Source organism: Oncorhynchus kisutch, linkage group LG30 (assembly GCF_002021735.2).
Source record: "Oncorhynchus kisutch isolate 150728-3 linkage group LG30, Okis_V2, whole genome shotgun sequence".
Lineage (NCBI taxonomy): Eukaryota > Metazoa > Chordata > Actinopteri > Salmoniformes > Salmonidae > Oncorhynchus > Oncorhynchus kisutch.
The window spans coordinates 4,930,753-4,948,818 of record NC_034203.2 but is presented as its reverse complement, the minus strand read 5'-3'; the positions used below and the strand labels follow the sequence as shown (position 1 = coordinate 4,948,818).

Here is an 18,066-nt window from a genome sequence, read left to right as displayed (position 1 = left end):
GTGGAAAAGGTGAAGGGGTCTGAATACTTTCTGAATGCACTGGACATACCACATAATATAATACAATACATAATATGCATAACCCTACATAATACAATACATAATACTATACATAATATACGTAACCCTACATAATATAATACAATACATAATGCATAATACTATATATCATATACATAACACTACATAATACAATACATAAAATAAAAAATGTACAGTTATGTACCGTATATTATTTTTTTATTTCACCTTTATTTAACCAGGTAGGCTAGTTGAGAACAAGTTCTCATTTGCAACTGCGACCTGGCCAAGATAAAGCATAGCAGTGTGAACAGACAACAACACAGAGTTACACATGGAGTAAACAATAAACAAGTCAATAACATAGTAGAACAAAAATAATCTATATACAGTGTGTGCAAAAGGCATGAGGAGGTAGGCAATAAATAGGCCATAGGAGTGAATAATTACAATTTAGCAGATTAACACTGGAGTGATAAATGATCAGATGAACATGTGCAGGTAGAGATACTGGTGTGCAAAAGAGCAGAAAAGTAAATCAAATAAAAACAGTATGGGGATGAGGTAGGTAAATTGGGTGGGCTATATACCGATGGACTATGTACAGCTGCAGCGATCGGTTAGCTGCTCAGATAGCAGATAGCTAACCAGCTAACTAGCTACAAACTATTTAGTCATTGTTAGCCACTGCTAGCGGCTTTTACCTTCTGCACAGCCAGACATTTTTTTATTTTTTTACCTGGATAATACTCGCCAGTCTAGCTTCCCTGTCCCATCCACCACTGCCCCCTGGACACTGATCACTTGGCTACATAGCTGATGCATGCTGGACTGTCCATTAATCACGGTACTCCATTCTGCTTGTTTATGTTTTATCTGTCGGCCCCAGCCGCACTCAGGCTCTGTGTGTAGTTAATCCGACCCTCCCTGCCTAGTCAACGCCATTTTACCTGCTGTTGTTGTGCTAGCTGATTAGCTGTTGTTGTCTCACCTACTGTTTTAGCTACTGTTTTAACTAGCTCTCCCAATTCAACACCTATGATTACTGTATGCCTCGCTGTATGTCTCTCTCAAATGTCAATATGCCTTGTATACTGTTGTTCAGGTTAGTTATCATTGTTTTAGTTTACAATGGAGCCCCTAGTTCTACTCTTCATACCCCTGATACCTCCTTTGTCCCACCTTCCACACATGCAGTGACCTCACCCATTACAACCAGCATGTCCAGAGATACAACCTCTCTCATCATCACCCAGTGCCTGGGCTTACCTCCGCTGTACCCGCACCCCACCATACCCCTGTCTGCGCATTATGCCCTGAATATATTCTACCATGCCCAGAAATCTGCTCCTTTTATTCTCTGTCCCCAACGCTCTAGGCGACCAGTTTTGATAGCCTTTAGCCGCACCCTCATACTACTCCTCTGTTCCGCGGGTGATGTGGAGGTAAACCCAGGCCCTGCATGTCCCCAGGCACCCTCATTTGTTGACTTCTGTGATCGAAAAAGCCTTGGTTTCATGCATGTCAACATCAGAAGCCTCCTCCCTAAGTTTGTTTTACTCACTGCTTTAGCACACTCTGCTAACCCTGATGTCCTTGCCGTGTCTGAATCCTGGCTCAGGAAGGCCACCAAAAATTCTGAGATTTCCACACCCAAATATAACATTTTCCGTCAAGATAGAACTGCCAAAGGGGGAGGAGTTGCAGTCTACTGCAGAGATAGCCTGCAAAGTAATGTCATACTTTCCAGGTCCATACCCAAACAGTTCGAACTACTAATTTTGAAAATTAATCTCTCCAGAAATAAGTCTCTCACTGTTGCCGCCTGCTTACCGACCCCCCTCAGCTCCCAGCTGTGCCCTGGACACCATTTGTGAATTGATCGCCCCCCCATCTAGCTTCAGAGTTTGTTCTGTTAGGTGACCTAAACTGGGATATGCTTAACACCCCGGCAGTCCTACAATCTAAGCTAGATGCCCTCAATCTCACACAAATCATCAAGGAACCCACCAGGTACAACCCTAAATCTGTAAACGAGGGCACCCTCATAGACGTCATCCTGACCAACTGGCCCTCCAAATACACCTCCGCTGTCTTCAACCAGGATCTCAGCAATCACTGCCTCATTGCCTGTATCTGCTATGGAGCCGCAGTCAAACGACCACCCCTCATCACTGTCAAACGCTCCCTAAAACACTTCTGTGAGCAGGCCTTTCTAATCGACCTGGCCCGGGTATCCTGGAAGGACAGTGACCTCATCCCGTCAGTTGAGGATGCCTGGTCATTCTTTAAAAGTAACTTCCTCACCATTTTAGATAAGCATGCTCCGTTAAAAAAATGCAGAACTAAGAACAGATATAGCCCTTGGTTCACTCCAGACCTGACTGCCCTCGACCAGCACAAAAACATCCTGTGGCGGACTGCAATAGCATCGAATAGTCCCCGCGATATGCAACTGTTCAGGGAAGTCAGGAACCAATACACGCAGTCAGTCAGGAAAGCTAAGGCCAGCTTCTTCAGGCAGAAATTTGCATCCTGTAGCTCCAACTCCAAAAAGTTCTGGGACACTGTGAAGTCCATGGAGAACAAGAGAACCTCCTCCCAGCTGCCCACTGCACTGAGGCTAGGTAACACGGTCACCACCGATAAATCCATGATTATCGAAAACTTCAACAAGCATTTCTCAACGGCTGGCCATGCCTTCCGCCTGGCTACTCCAACCTCGGCCAACAGCTCCGCCCCCCCGCAGCTACTCGCCCAAGCCTCTCCAGGTTCTCCTTTACCCAAATCCAGATAGCAGATGTTCTGAAAGAGCTGCAAAACCTGGACCCGTACAAATCAGCTGGGCTTGACAATCTGGACCCTCTATTTCTGAAACTATCTGCCGCCGTTGTCGCAACCCCTATTACCAGCCTGTTCAACCTCTCTTTCATATCGTCTGAGATCCCCAAGGATTGGAAAGCTGCCGCAGTCATCCCCCTCTTCAAAGGGGGAGACACCCTGGACCCAAACTGTTACAGACCTATATCCATCCTGCCCTGCCTATCTAAGGTCTTCGAAAGCCAAGTCAACAAACAGGTCACTGACCATCTCGAATCCCACCGTACCTTCTCAGCTGTGCAATCTGGTTTCCGAGCCGGTCACGGGTGCACCTCAGCCACGCTCAAGGTACTAAACGATATCATAACCGACATCGATAAAAGACAGTACTGTGCAGCCGTCTTCATCGACCTTGCCAAGGCTTTCGACTCTGTCAATCACCATATTCTTATCGGCAGACTCAGTAGCCTCGGTTTTTCGGATGACTGCCTTGCCTGGTTCACCAACTACTTTGCAGACAGAGTTCAGTGTGTCAAATCGGAGGGCATGCTGTCCGGTCCTCTGGCAGTCTCTATGGGGGTGCCACATGGTTCAATTCTCGGGCCGACTCTTTTCTCTGTATATATCAATGATGTTGCTCTTGCTGCGGGCGATTCCCTGATCCACCTCTACACAGACGACACCATTCTATATACTTCCGGCCCGTCCTTGGACACTGTGCTATCTAACCTCCAAACGAGCTTCAATGCCATACAACACTCCTTCCGTGGCCTCCAACTGCTCTTAAACGCTAGTAAAACCAAATGCATGCTTTTCAACCGTTCGCTGCCTACACCCGCACGCCTGACTAGCATCACCACCCTGGATGGTTCTGACCTTTTATATGTGGACATCTATAAGTCCCTAGGTGTCTGGCTAGACTGTAAACTCTCCTTCCTACCACTCCCTAGCATTCTTCTTGCCAATGTCCAGTCTCTTGACAACAAGGTTGATGAAATCCGAGCAAGGGTAGCATTCCAGAGGGACATCAGAGACTGTAACGTTCTCTGCTTCACGGAAACATGGCTAACTGGAGAGACGCTATCCGAAGCAGTGCAGCCAGCGGGTTTCTCCACGCATCGCGCCGACAGAAACAAACATCTTTCTGGTAAGAAGAGGGGCGGGGGCGTATGCCTTATGACTAACGTGACATGGTGTGATGAAAGAAACATACAGGAACTCAAATCCTTCTGTTCACCTGATTTAGAATTCCTCACAATCAAATGTAGACCGCATTATCTACCAAGAGAATTCTCTTCGATTATAATCACAGCCATATATATCCCCCCCCAAGCAGACACATCGATGGCTCTGAACGAACTTTATTTAACTCTCTGCAAACTGGAAACGATTTATCCGGAGGCTGCATTCATTGTAGCTGGGGATTTTAACAAGGCTAATCTGAAAACAAGACTCCCTAAATTTTATCAGCATATCGATTGCGCAACCAGGGGTGGAAAGACCCTGGATCCTTGTTACTCTAACTTCCACGACGCATATAAGGCCCTGCCCCGCCCCCCTTTCGGAAAAGCTGACCACGACTCCATTTTGTTGATCCCTGCCTACAGACAGAAACTAAAACAAGAGGCTCCCACGCTGAGGTCTGTCCAACGCTGGTCTGACCAAGCTGACTCCACACTCCAAGACTGCTTCCATCACGTGGACTGGGAGATGTTTCGTATTGCGTCAAACAACAACATTGACGAATACGCTGATTCGGTGTGCGAGTTCATTAGAACGTGCGTTGAAGATGTCGTTCCCATAGCAACGATTAAAACATTCCCTAACCAGAAACCGTGGATTGATGGCAGCATTCGTGTGAAACTGAAGGTGCGAACCACTGCTTTTAATCAGGGCAAGGTGTCTGGTAACATGACTGAATACAAACAGTGCAGCTATTCCCTCCGCAAGGCTATCAAACAAGCTAAGCGCCAGTACAGAGACAAAGTAGAATCTCAATTCAACGGCTCAGACACAAGAGGCATGTGGCAGGGTCTACAGTCAATCACGGACTACAGGAAGAAACCCAGCCCAGTCACGGACCAGGATGTCGTGGTCCCAGGCAGACTAAATAACTTTTTTGCCCGCTTTGAGGACAATACAGTGCCACTGACACGGCCTGCAACGAAAACATGCGGTCTCTCCTTCACTGCAGCCGAAGTGAGTAAGACATTTAAACGTGTTAACCCTCGCAAGGCTGCAGGCCCAGACGGCATCCCCAGCCGCGCCCTCAGAGCATGCGCAGACCAGCTGGCCGGTGTGTTTACGGACATATTCAATCAATCCCTATACCAGTCTGCTGTTCCCACATGCTTCAAGAGGGCCACCATTGTTCCTGTTCCCAAGAAAGCTAAGGTAACTGAGCTAAACGACTACCGCCCCGTAGCACTCACATCCGTCATCATGAAGTGCTTTGAGAGACTAGTCAAGGACCATATCACCTCCACCCTACCTGACATCCTAGACCCACTCCAATTTGCTTACCGCCCAAATAGGTCCACAGACGATGCAATCTCAACCACACTGCACACTGCCCTAACCCATCTGGACAAGAGGAACACCTATGTGAGAATGCTCTTCATCGACTACAGCTCGGCATTCAACACCATAGTACCCTCCAAGCTCGTCATCAAGCTCGAGACCCTGGGTCTCGACCCCGCCCTGTGCAACTGGGTACTGGACTTCCTGACGGGCCGCTCCCAGGTGGTGAGGGTAGGCAACAACATCTCCTCCCCGCTGATCCTCAACACTGGGGCCCCACAAGGGTGCGTTCTGAGGCCTCTCCTGTACTCCCTGTTCACCCACGACTGCGTGGCCACGCACGCCTCCAACTCAATCATCAAGTTTGCGGACGACACAACAGTGGTAGGCTTGATTACCAACAACGACGAGACGGCCTACAGGGAGGAGGTGAGGGCCCTCGGAGTGTGGTGTTAGGAAAATAACATCACACTCAACGTCAACAAAACTAAGGAGATGATTGTGGACTTCAGGAAACAGCAGAGGGAACACCCCCCTATCCACATCGATGGAACAATAGTGGAGAGGGTAGCAAGTTTTAAGTTCCTCGGCATACACATCACAGACAAACTGAATTGGTCCACTCACACAGACAGCATCGTGAAGAAGGCACAGCAGCCTCCTCAGGGGGCTGAAGAAATTAGGCTTGTCACCAAAAGCACTCACAAACTTCTACAGATGCACAATCGAGAGCATCCTGTCGGGCTGTATCACTGCCTGGTACGGCAACTGCTCCGCCCTCAACCATAAGGCTCTCCAGAGGGTAGTGAGGTCTGCACAACTCATCACCGGGGGCAAACTACCTGCCCTCCAGGACACCTACACCACCCGATGTTACAGGAAGGCCATAAAGATCATCAAGGACATCAACCACCCGAGCCACTGCCTGTTCACCCCGCTATCATCCAGAAGGCGAGGTCAGTACAGGTGCATCAAAGCTGGGACCGAGAGACTGAAAAACAGCTTCTATCTCAAGGCCATCAGACTGTTAAACAGCCACCACTAACATTGAGTGGCTGCTGCCAACACACTGACAATGACACTGACTCAACTCCAGCCACTTTAATAATGGGAATTGATGGGAAATTATGTAAATATATCACTAGCCACTTTAAACAATGCTACCTTATATAATGTTACTTACCCTACATTATTCATCTCATATGCATACGTAGATACTGTACTCTATATCATCGACTGCATCCTTATGTAATACATGTATCACTAGCCACTTTAACTATGCCACTTGGTTTACATACTCATCTCATATGTATATACTGTACTCGATATCATCTACTGTATCTTGCCTATGCTGCTCTGTACCATCACTCATTCATATATCCTTATGTACATATTCTTTATCCCCTTACACTGTGTATAAGACAGTAGTTTTTTGGAATTGTTAGTTAGATTACTTGTTCGTTATTACTGCATTGTCGGAACTAGAAGCACAAGCATTTCGCTACACTCGTATTAACATCTGCTAACCATGTGTATGTGACAAATAAAATTTGATTTGATTTGATTTGATATCAAACATCTCCAATCGAAAATCAAATCTAGAGTCGGCTTTCTATTCCGCAACAAAGCCTCCTTCACTCACGCCGCCAAACTTACCCTAGTAAAACTGACTATCCTACCGATCCTCGACTTCGGCGATGTCATCTACAAAATAGCTTCCAACACTCTACTCAGCAAACTGGATGCAGTTTATCACAGTGCCATCCATTTTGTCACTAAAGCACCTTATACCACCCACCACTGCGACCTGTATGCTCTAGTCGGCTGGCCCTCGCTACATATTCGTCGCCAGACCCACTGGCTCCAGGTCATCTACAATTCCATGCTAGGTAGCTCCGCCTTATCTCAGTTTGCTACCCACCCGTAGCACGCGCTCCAGCAGGTGTATCTCACTGATCATGCCTAAAGCCAACACCTCATTTGGCCGCCTTTCGTCCTAGTTCTCTGCTGCCTGTGACTGGAACGAATTGCAAAAATCGCTGAAGTTGGAGACTTTATCTCCCTCACCAACTTCAAACATCTGCTATCTGAGCAGCTAACCGATCGCTGCAGCTGTACATAGTCTATCGGTAAATAGCCCACCCATTTTTACCTACCTCATCCCCATACTGTTTTTATTTATTTACTTTTCTGCTCTTTTGCACACCAATATCTCTACCTGTACATGACCATCTGATCATTTATCACTCCAGTGTATCTGCAAGATTGTAATTATTCGCCTACCTCCTCATGCCTTTTGCACACAATGTATATAGACTCCCCTTTTTTTCTACTGTGTTATTGACTTGTTAATTGTTTACTCCATGTGTAACTCTGTTTGTCTGTTCACACTGCTATGCTTTATCTTGGCCATGTCGCAGTTGCAAATGAGAACTTGTTCTCAACTAGCCTACCTGGTTAAATAAAGGTGAAATAAAATTAAAATGAATTAAAAAACATAATACAATGCATAATACATGACATAATGTACATAACAATATATAAAACAATACATAATATACATAGCAATACATAATATACAGTACATAACACTACATAATACAATACATAATATACATAACATTGCATACTACACTACATAATACAATACGTAATTATGCATAACACTACATAATACAATGCATATTATACTGTACATAACATATTATACAATACATAATAGACTACATAATACAATGCACAATATACATAACACAATACATAATACAACACATCATATACATAACACTACATAATACAATACATAATGCAATACACTATAATACAACACATCATATACATAGCACAACATAAAACAATCCATAATACACGGCATGATAATACAATGCATCATATACATAGCACAACATAATACATTACATAATATACATAACAATATATAAAATACATAATATACATAGCAATACATAATATACATTACAATACATTATACCATTCAAAATATATCAAAATGTGTGTCTTTTCACAGTCCCCGTTGTGTCGTAAGGTGTTCTTTTATCCGTTATTTTCTGTTTTTATTGCTAGCTTGAGTTACCTGGGGTGGCAGAACGTCCATGTAGCCATGGCTCTATTTAATATTGTGTTTCCCAGCTTCTGTTCTGGACTTGGGGACTGTGAGTAGACCTGTGAGTAGACCTCTGGTTATGTGTGTGATACCAGTTAGTGTCCAAACTGTGTGCCAACTGCTGGAACAGACAGTTCGGTACCTTCAACACATCAACACCTTGCACAAAGATCAATAGTGATGCAGTCAATCTCTCTTCAACTTTGAGCAAGGAGAAATTGACATGCATGTCATTGACATTCGTGGACATCTAAGTGCAATATGTGGACAACTAAATGCTGCTCTGTTCTGGACCAACTGCAATTTGCCTATGTCCTTCTTTGCAGCACATGACCACACATCTGGACAGTAGTCCAGGTACGACTAAACTAGGGCCTGTAGGACCTGTCTGGTTGATTGAGATGTCAAGAAAGAGCAATGCCTTATCATAGACAGACCTCTTCCCATTTTAGTACCATTGAGGCTATATGTTTTCTCCATGACAGTTGGTTTATCTAGTGTGAAAGCCAGCAGTTTAGTCTCTTCAACTTGCTCAATAGCCACATTATTCAATAATAGATCCAGATGAGGTTTAGGGTTGAGCGAAGCTTTTAGTTAGATAAATAGCACCAGCCTATTAGTAGTTACCCATTCTAGATTGATTGGTAATCTCACTCCTCAGCTTGAAATGCCATCAAATTGCTATATTTCGTCTGTGCAGCTGGCTAAGGTGTTGTTATGTTTGTTTGCGAGACAGAGGATACAATGAATTGTGAACAAGAATTATATATTTTTAAGCAAGCTAAGTGTTGCTGTCACACTTTTGTTCCAGCGCAGCATGAACACACCTGTTTTAAATAGTCAACTAGCCATCAAGACAGTCAGAGTTCAGGAGATAGGCTAGTACGACAGGCTAAGTACTAATAACTGGATTTCAAATTGGCACAATCCCTCCTCAACTCCCCACTGTGGGACATTGAAGATAATCATGAGTGATTTTGTGTTGACATTTGCACCCTCTACTACAGATGACGAACCCTGCCATCCAGAATGATTTCAGCTACTACAGGAGAACACTCAACCGCATGCGCATCAACAATGTTGCCGTGAGTGTACATTTACATTTAAGTCATTTAGCAGATGCTCTTATCCAGAGCGCCTTACATTTGTGAGTGCATACTTTTTCATATCAACTTTTGACTGATACTGTATACACACACACACACACACACACACACACACACACACACACACACACACACACACACACACACACACACACACACACACACACAGAGTTAAACATACCCACAGTATATGGATTCTAACAGTAGTACATTAGTCACCTCATCCTCCCATTGGTCAAAGGGAAAGCCCCATGGGTGTTGACGAGACAGGGGGAGCATTGACCTTGTGTCTCCAATTAAGAGCCCATGCGACTTGTGAATAATTACTTGAGGGCCTATGTAAATGAGGCAGAAGAGCGCATGTAAAATGACACGTAGAATGCATGCAGAACAGCACAGCAAGTAGTGTGCTGACTGTGTAATGTCTTATTACAGTTTTGATAGAATGAATTGCCCAAAATTCACAAGTTGCACTTACATACACCTTAGCCAAATACATTTAAACTCTGTTTTTCACTATTCCTGACATTTAAACCTAGTAAAAATTCCCTCACTTGAAGTCAGAAGTTTACATACACCTTAGCCAAATACATTTAAACTCCGTTTTTCACAATTCCTGACATTTAAACCTAGTAAAAATTCCCTGTCTTAGTTCAGTTAGGATCACCACTTTATTTTAAGAATGTGACATTTCAGAATAATAGTAATAATAATTATTTATTTTAGCTTTTATTTCTTTCATTACATTCCCAGTGGGTAGTTTACATACAGTACAGTCAATTAGTATTTGGTAGCATTGCCTTTAAATTGTTTAACTTGGGTCAAACGTTTCAGGTAGCCTTCCACAAGCTTCCCACAATAAGTTGGGTGAATTTTGGCCCATTCCTCCTGACAGAGCTGGTTTGAGTCAGGTTTGCAGGCCTCCTTGCTCGCACATGCTTTTTTCAGTTCTGCCCACAAATTTTCTATAGGGTTGAGGTCAGGGCTTTGTGATGGCCACTCCAATACCTTGACTTTGCTGTCCTTAAGCCATTTTGCCACAACTTTGGAAATGTGCTTGGGGTCATTGTCCATTTGGAAGACCCATTTGCGACCAAGCTTTAACTTCCTGACTGATGTCTTGAGATGTTCCTTCAATATATCCACATACATTTCCTTCCTACATTTCCTTCCTATCTATTTTGTGAAGTGCACCAGTCCCTCCTGCAGCAAAGCAGCCCCACAATATGATGCTGCCACCCCGTGCTTCACGGTTGGGATGGCGTTCTTCGGCTTGCAAGTCTCCCCCTTTTTCCTCCAAACATATCAATGGTCATTGTGGCCAAACAGTTATATTTTTATTTCATCAGACCAGAGGACATTTCTCCAAAAAGTACAATCTTTGTCCCCATGTGCAGTTGTAAACCGTAGTCTGGCTTTTTATGGCGGTTTTTGAGCAGTGGCTTCTTCTTTGCTGAGCGGCCTTTCAGGTTATGTCGATATAGAACTAATTTTACTGTGGATATAGATATTTTTGTACCTGTTTCCTCCAGCATCTTCACAAGGTCCTTTGCTGTTGTTCTGGGATTTATTTGCACTTTTCGCACCAAAGTGCGTTCATCTCTAGGAGACAGAATGCGTCTCCTTCCTGAGCGGTATGACGGCTGCGTGGTCCCATGGTGTTTATACTTGCGTACTATTGTTTGTACGGATGAACGTGGTACCTTCAGGTACACCTCCAATTGACTCAAATTACATTAATTAGCCTATCAGAATCTTCTATAGCCATGACATAATTTTCTTGAATTTTCCAAGCTGTTTAAAGGCACAGTGAACTTAGTGCATGTAAACTTCTGACCCACTGGAATTGTGATACAGTGGATTATAAGTGAAATAATCTGTCTGTAAACAATTGTTGGAAAAATTACTTGTGTCATGTACAAAGTAGATGTCCTATCCGACCTGCCAAAACTATAGTTTGTTAACAAGACATTTGTGGCGTGGTTGAAAAATTATGTTTAATGACTCCAACCTAAGTCTATGTAATCTTCCAACTTCAACTGTATTTTGCATATGAATTTGAAATTATATACTAAATTCAATATTTGTAAAAAAAATATATATATTTAAGGATATAGCATAAGTTTTGATGCTGGTGTTTTTTCTGTCCGGCCTTCTTGTGAAGTATGGTGTTATATTAACACTTAAAGAATTATAAAACATTTATGACATCCTAACAGCACTAATCCTGTTGTATACTTCTTTCAATTCTATTTTTGTTTGAAAGACACCCAAGGCCAGGATTCAATTAGATCAGCTGTAACCCATGTTAGCCGACAAACACATAGCTTTTCATTGCTTTTGTTTAGGCGGTGTCTGAGGTATAACTACATTAGATCTGTCAAATACACAAGCGGCTCCTTATGTTACTTATCGTGGACATTGCCATTGGATTCACTAAGTCGCATTAGTAGAAATCCCATGCAGCCACATTACAAGTTTGAACACAGGAATGCATGATGTACTCTACACCTCAATTAGGCTGATAGAAATCCCTATCAGTTTCTTTAATGATTTTACATAGCCTGACATTCTTGTTTAGAGCTTCTAACTCTTGTGGGTTATAAGGACGGTGTTGTTTTGTGACAATGATCAGCCATGCGGTCACCGATTTGACAGCTCTAACGCAGTTACATCTCAGACACCGCTGAAACAAAATCCATGAAAAGCTACGTGTTTGTCTGCTAACATGGGTTACCACTGATCTGATTCAATCCTGGCCCAAATCTTTTGCTTTCAGGCAGAGGAGGAGAACGAAGTCAACAATGAGCTGGCCAATCGGATGTCTCTGTTCTACGCCAATGCCACGCCCATGCTGAAAACGCTAAGCGACGCTACAACAAAGTTTGTTTCAGACGTAAGTGAAAAAGCATTACATTGTTTAAGAATAATAGCTCCTATTTCATAGTGTGAAAGTCCTGGATAGGCAGTTCACTGGACAACTTGATGATACTTTAGTTGAATTGTAATTTGCCAAATGTAATGGAACAGGGCAGCATCTGTCTCTGATAAAGAGGGAGCTACAGTATCAGTTTATTTGACAGTGATCATGGAAAACAGACATGGCAAAATATGTTAGCTACGTAGTTTATTCTCATCTTCTGGCTTATCGTACAGCAGTTTTTCTTCAAACAGTATCGCACAGTCAAATAAAATTGCACCGTTTAGTGCTGTTTTGCTTTAGGAAAACATCAATGTGAAAGGTTACAAAAGCTGTGTCAATAAGATGGTGTTTTCTGTTGATTTGACCAGAACACAGATCTACCCATTGAAAACACAACGGACTGCTTGTGCACGATGGCCAGCGTATGCAAAGTCATGCTGGAAACTCCGTGAGACAGACCTCTTTTCTAGTCCAATTTATTTTCCCCTCTGTGACATTCAGAAAATCAGATCACAAATGACTCTGTACTGTACTTTCTACCATGAAGTCTGTCTGCTTTGTTGCATCTGCTTTGAATTTTAATTTCTTTGAACACTAAACATCTATTTATAAATGCTGTTTGTTTTTTGGTTTGTCTGTGTGTTTGGGGGCATGCATGTGACTGCGTGTGTTCGCTTGTGTGTCTACACACGTGTCTTTGCGCACGCGTGTTTGTGTGTGTGTGCGTCCACAGGGAATACCGTAGCCGTTTTGCCAGCGAGGATACTGTGTCCTTCTGTTTGCGTGTGATGGTGGGAGTGATCATTCTTTATGACTATGTTCACCCTGCTGGAGCCTTCGTCAAGTCCTCCAAGATCGAGGTGCGTTAACAGAGTTCTTATGACATTTATTGTGGCCGTATGTATCAAGCGTCTCAGGGCAGGACTGCTGATCTAGGATCAGGTCTCCCCTGTCTATGTAATCTGATTCATTGTGATCTAAAAGGCCAAACTGATACTTAATCAGCACTCCTACTCTGAGATGCTTAATACATACAGCCCCAGATGTTGTCATACCTGAAAAACGACTTAATATATCACTGTTGTATCAACAGGGAGGGGAAACGTTGTTCTAGTCCAACAACACAAATTAAATAATCCACTAACAACCAGCCCATGATTAGTTGAATCAGGTGTGTTACTGCTGGGCTAAAACAAAAATGTGCACCTCCTAGGGATCCCGCAGGAATTACATACAGGGACACTGACATATGGAACCATAAATGTGTAACTGACTTTGTTTTGATATAGATGAAAGGGTGCATCAAAGTCTTAAAGGATCAGCCTCAAAGCAGTGTGGAAGGCCTGCTAAATGCTCTCAGGTAAGTGGCTTCTCTGTCCTATACATGCTATGGTTATCTGCCATCTTGAATGTATAATAGTGTGTGTGTACTTACATGCTAACTACATGTTAAATTACTTTTCAATGACAGGGGTCACAACTTCCGTGTTAAAGGGCCACACTAACACACCTGACTCATGTAATCAACCAATTTATGGGTCTTCAAAGTTGACCATGATTAGATTAATCAGATGTGTAAGAGTTTGGCATTGCAGCCACCCATGACTGAAGTTGTCCACCCATGTTATATTACATTGTTTGTGTTTTGTATTTGTATTTATTAAGGATCCTTGTTAGTTCCTGGTAAGGCAGCAGCTATAACACATTAAGTGTGTGCCCTCAGGCCACTACTATACTAGCATGTTGTTGATTTGTTCTTGAACACTGTTTTGCCAGAAGTGATAATATGTTATCACCACTCTGTTCAGTCCCCTGCCCACCACATGCTTTTGTATGTTGTATGGTATCTATTTTTATGTCCTGTAAGGAGTTTATTTATGAGGCACATTTCTGTGAAGCAGACAATAAAATGCTTCCTTATCTATGTTATCTTACCCTAGAGTCCAGACCTTTCCATCAGTACATCAAATGACTCAGCAATTCTTCAGAGCAAATATGTGGATGTTAAGATGATTTATACCATTTAGCTGCAATCTACTGTTAATATTGTTTTTAGGTAACACTAGAGTTGTTTTGGATAGATGTTCAGACTGTACTCTCTTTCTTCACGTTCAGGTACACAACAAAACATCTGAATGACGAGACTACCTCCAAGCAAATCAAAAATATGTTGCAAGTTAACTGAGAGAATGTTTAAATAGCATCCAACGTTCTGTAGTTTCTGGAATAAGGATGATCTTCTATTTCCAGTGAGAGGCACCATGTTTGGTACTGTTGTAAAGAAATCATTCATGTAACAAGGCCATATCAAGTAGCAGCTACTGACTTAGTGTCTCACCAGCTGGATGTCTGGACATTTGTGGATCAGTAAGGAAAGTCATTTCACTGGAACATTTTGACTGAAACAATAATAATTTGTAATAATTTCACAGTATGAGGTACTTTATTGAAGAAGATACTGCTCAAGGGACTTCATTTTATATGATGGCAGCATAAATCTTGTATTAGAATTTTTACAGGGGGAGTTTTACAGTATTTGTATAATATAATGTCAAGTTATTTTTCAATGACAATTCATGTGAGAGGGAAAATAAAGCTTTTGTGATTTTTCTAAAGCTTTTCTCTGATCACTTATTTCTTAATAGATTCAAATAACGGGTTCAAATAATGTGTCACCATTACTGACTCTTACCTCACTATTTAAGTACAAACTATTTCCCTTATTTATTTTATTTTTATTTTACCTTTATTTAACCAGGCAAGTCAGTTAAGAACAAATTCTTATTTTCAATGACGGCCTAGGAACAGTGGGTTAAATGCCTGTTCAGGGGCAGAACGACAGATTTGTACCTTGTCAGCTCGGGGTTTGAACTTGCAACCTTCCGGTTACTAGTCCAGCGCTCTAACCACTAGGCTACCCTGCCGCCCCTTATGAATAACACACCCTACAACCCCATGAGAAACATGAACAGTTTGGGAAACCCTTTCTCAGAAACGCAGTCCTAGGCCATCTAGTAGTTCTTATGAAATTATGTAGGATTAATAGATAATTTGGTAACACTTTATTTTATAGCCTGGCATTGACACAACTAGGGCTGTGGCGTTCACAACATTTAGTCAGCCGGTGATTGTCAAGCAAATAACTGTCAGTCTCACGGTAATTGACCATTAATTAACAAATATATTTAGCATCTCCTGGCTTCCACACATAGCCTAACAAGCCTTCCGGCGCCGACAGAGATGGCCGCCTCGCTTCTCGTTCCTAGGAAACTATGCAGTTTTTAGTTTTTTTATGTGTTATTTCTTACATTAGTACCCCAGGTCATCTTAGGTTTCATTACATACACTCGAGAAGAACTACTGAATATAAGATCAGCGTCAACTCACCATCAGTACGACCAAGAATATGTTTTTCGCGACGCGGATCCTGTGTTCTGCCTTACAAACAGGACAACGGAGTAGATTCCATGCAGCGACCCAAAAAAACGATTCCGAAAAAGAGGGAAACGAGGCGGTCTTCTGGTCAGACTCCGGAGACGGGCACACCGTGCACCACTCCCTAGCATTCTTCTTGCCAATGTCCAGTCTCTTGACAACAAGGTTGATGAAATCCGAGCAAGGGTAGCATTCCAGAGGGACATCAGAGACTGCAACGTTCTTTGCTTCACGGAAACATGGCTCACCAGAGAGACGCATCGCGCCGACAGAAACAAACATCTTTCTGGTAAGAAGAGGGGCGGGGGCGTATGCCTTATGGCTAACGTGACATGGTGTGATGAAAGAAACATACAGGAACTCAAATCCTTCTGTTCACCTGATTTAGAATTCCTCACAATCAAATGTAGACCGCATTATCTACCGAGAGAATTATCTTCGATTATAATCACAGCCGTATATATCCCCCCCCAAGCAGACACATCGATGGCTCTGAACGAACTTTATTTAACTCTCTGCAAACTGGAAACGATTTATCCGGAGGCTGCATTCATTGTAGCTGGGGATTTTAACAAGGCTAATCTGAAAACAAGACTCCCTAAATTTTATCAGCATATCGATTGCGCAACCAGGGGTGGAAAGACCTTGGATCATAGTTACTCTAACTTCCGCGACGCATATAAGGCCCTGCCCCGCCCCCCTTTCGGAAAAGCTGACCACGACTCCATTTTGTTGGTCCCTGCCTACAGACAGAAACTAAAACAAGAGGCTCCCACGCTGAGGTCTGTCCAACGCTGGTCCGACCAAGCTGACTCCACACTCCAAGACTGCTTCCATCACGTGGACTGGGACATGTTTCGTATTGCGTCAGATAACAATATTGACGAATACGCTGATTCGGTGTGCGAGTTCATTAGAACGTGCGTTGAAGATGTCGTTCCCATAGCAATGATTAAAACATTCACTAACCAGAAACCGTGGATTGATGGCAGCATTCGTGTGGAACTGAAAGCGCGAACCACTGCTTTTAATCAGGGCAAGGTGTCTGGTAACATGACCGAATACAAACAGTGCAGCTATTCCCTCCGCAAGGCTATCAAACAAGCTAAGCGTCAGTACAGAGACAAAGTAGAATCTCAATTCAACGGCTCAGACACAAGAGGAATGTGGCAGGGTCTACAGTCAATCACGGACTACAGGAAGAAATCCAGCCCAGTCACGGACCAGGATGTCTTGCTCCCAGGCAGACTAAATAACTTTTTTGCCCGCTTTGAGGACAATACAGTGCCACTGACACGGCCTGCAACGAAAACATGCGGTCTCTCCTTCACTGCAGCCGAGGTGAGTAAAACATTTAAACGTGTTAACCCTCGCAAGGCTGCAGGCCCAGACGGCATCCCCATCCGTGCCCTCAGAGCATGCGCAGACCAGCTGGCCGGTGTGTTTACGGACATATTCAATCAATCCCTATACCAGTCTGCTGTTCCCACATGCTTCAAGAGGGCCACCTGTTCCCAAGAAACCTAAGGTAACTGAGCTAAACGACTACCGCCCCGTAGCATTCACATCCGTCATCATGAAGTGCTTTGAGAGACTAGTCAAGGACCATATCACCTCCACCCTACCTGACACCCTAGACCCACTCCAATTTGCTTACCGCCCAAATAGGTCCACAGACGATGCAATCTCAGCCACACTGCACACTGCCCTAACCCATCTGGACAAGAGGAATACCTATGTGAGAATGCTGTTCATCGACTACAGCTCGGCATTCAACACCATAGTACCCTACAAGCTCGTCATCAAGCTCGAGACCCTGGGTCTCGACCCCGCCCTGTGCAACTGGGTACTGGACTTCCTGACGGGCCGCCCCCAGGTGGTGAGGGTAGGCAACAACATCTCCTCCCCGCTGGTCCTCAACACTGGGGCCCCACAAGGGTGCGTTCTGAGCCCTCTCCTGTACTTCCTGTTCACCCACGACTGCGTGGCCACGCACGCCTCCAACTCAATCATCAAGTTTGCGGACGACACAACAGTGGTAGGCTTGATTACCAACAACGACGAGACGGCCTACAGGGAGGAGGTGAGGGCCCTTGGAGTGTGGTGTCAGGAAAATA

The 18,066-nt window shown here is 43.6% G+C and overlaps 1 protein-coding gene across 1 annotated transcript in view; it reads left to right on the top strand.

Moving 5' to 3' along the window:
- fam49ba (family with sequence similarity 49 member Ba) overlaps positions 1-15,129 on the top strand; it is a 52,813-nt gene extending 37,684 nt beyond the window's left edge. Inside the window, exons 6-11 of the mRNA XM_020467031.2 lie at positions 9,493-9,570; positions 12,371-12,487; positions 12,883-12,962; positions 13,248-13,374; positions 13,804-13,874; positions 14,630-15,129. Coding sequence (XP_020322620.1) covers positions 9,493-9,570; positions 12,371-12,487; positions 12,883-12,962; positions 13,248-13,374; positions 13,804-13,874; positions 14,630-14,699 — 543 coding nt within the window. The 3' untranslated portion in view covers positions 14,700-15,129. The remainder of the gene's footprint in view (positions 1-9,492; positions 9,571-12,370; positions 12,488-12,882; positions 12,963-13,247; positions 13,375-13,803; positions 13,875-14,629) is intronic.
- The last annotated feature ends 2,937 nt before the right edge of the window (positions 15,130-18,066 follow it).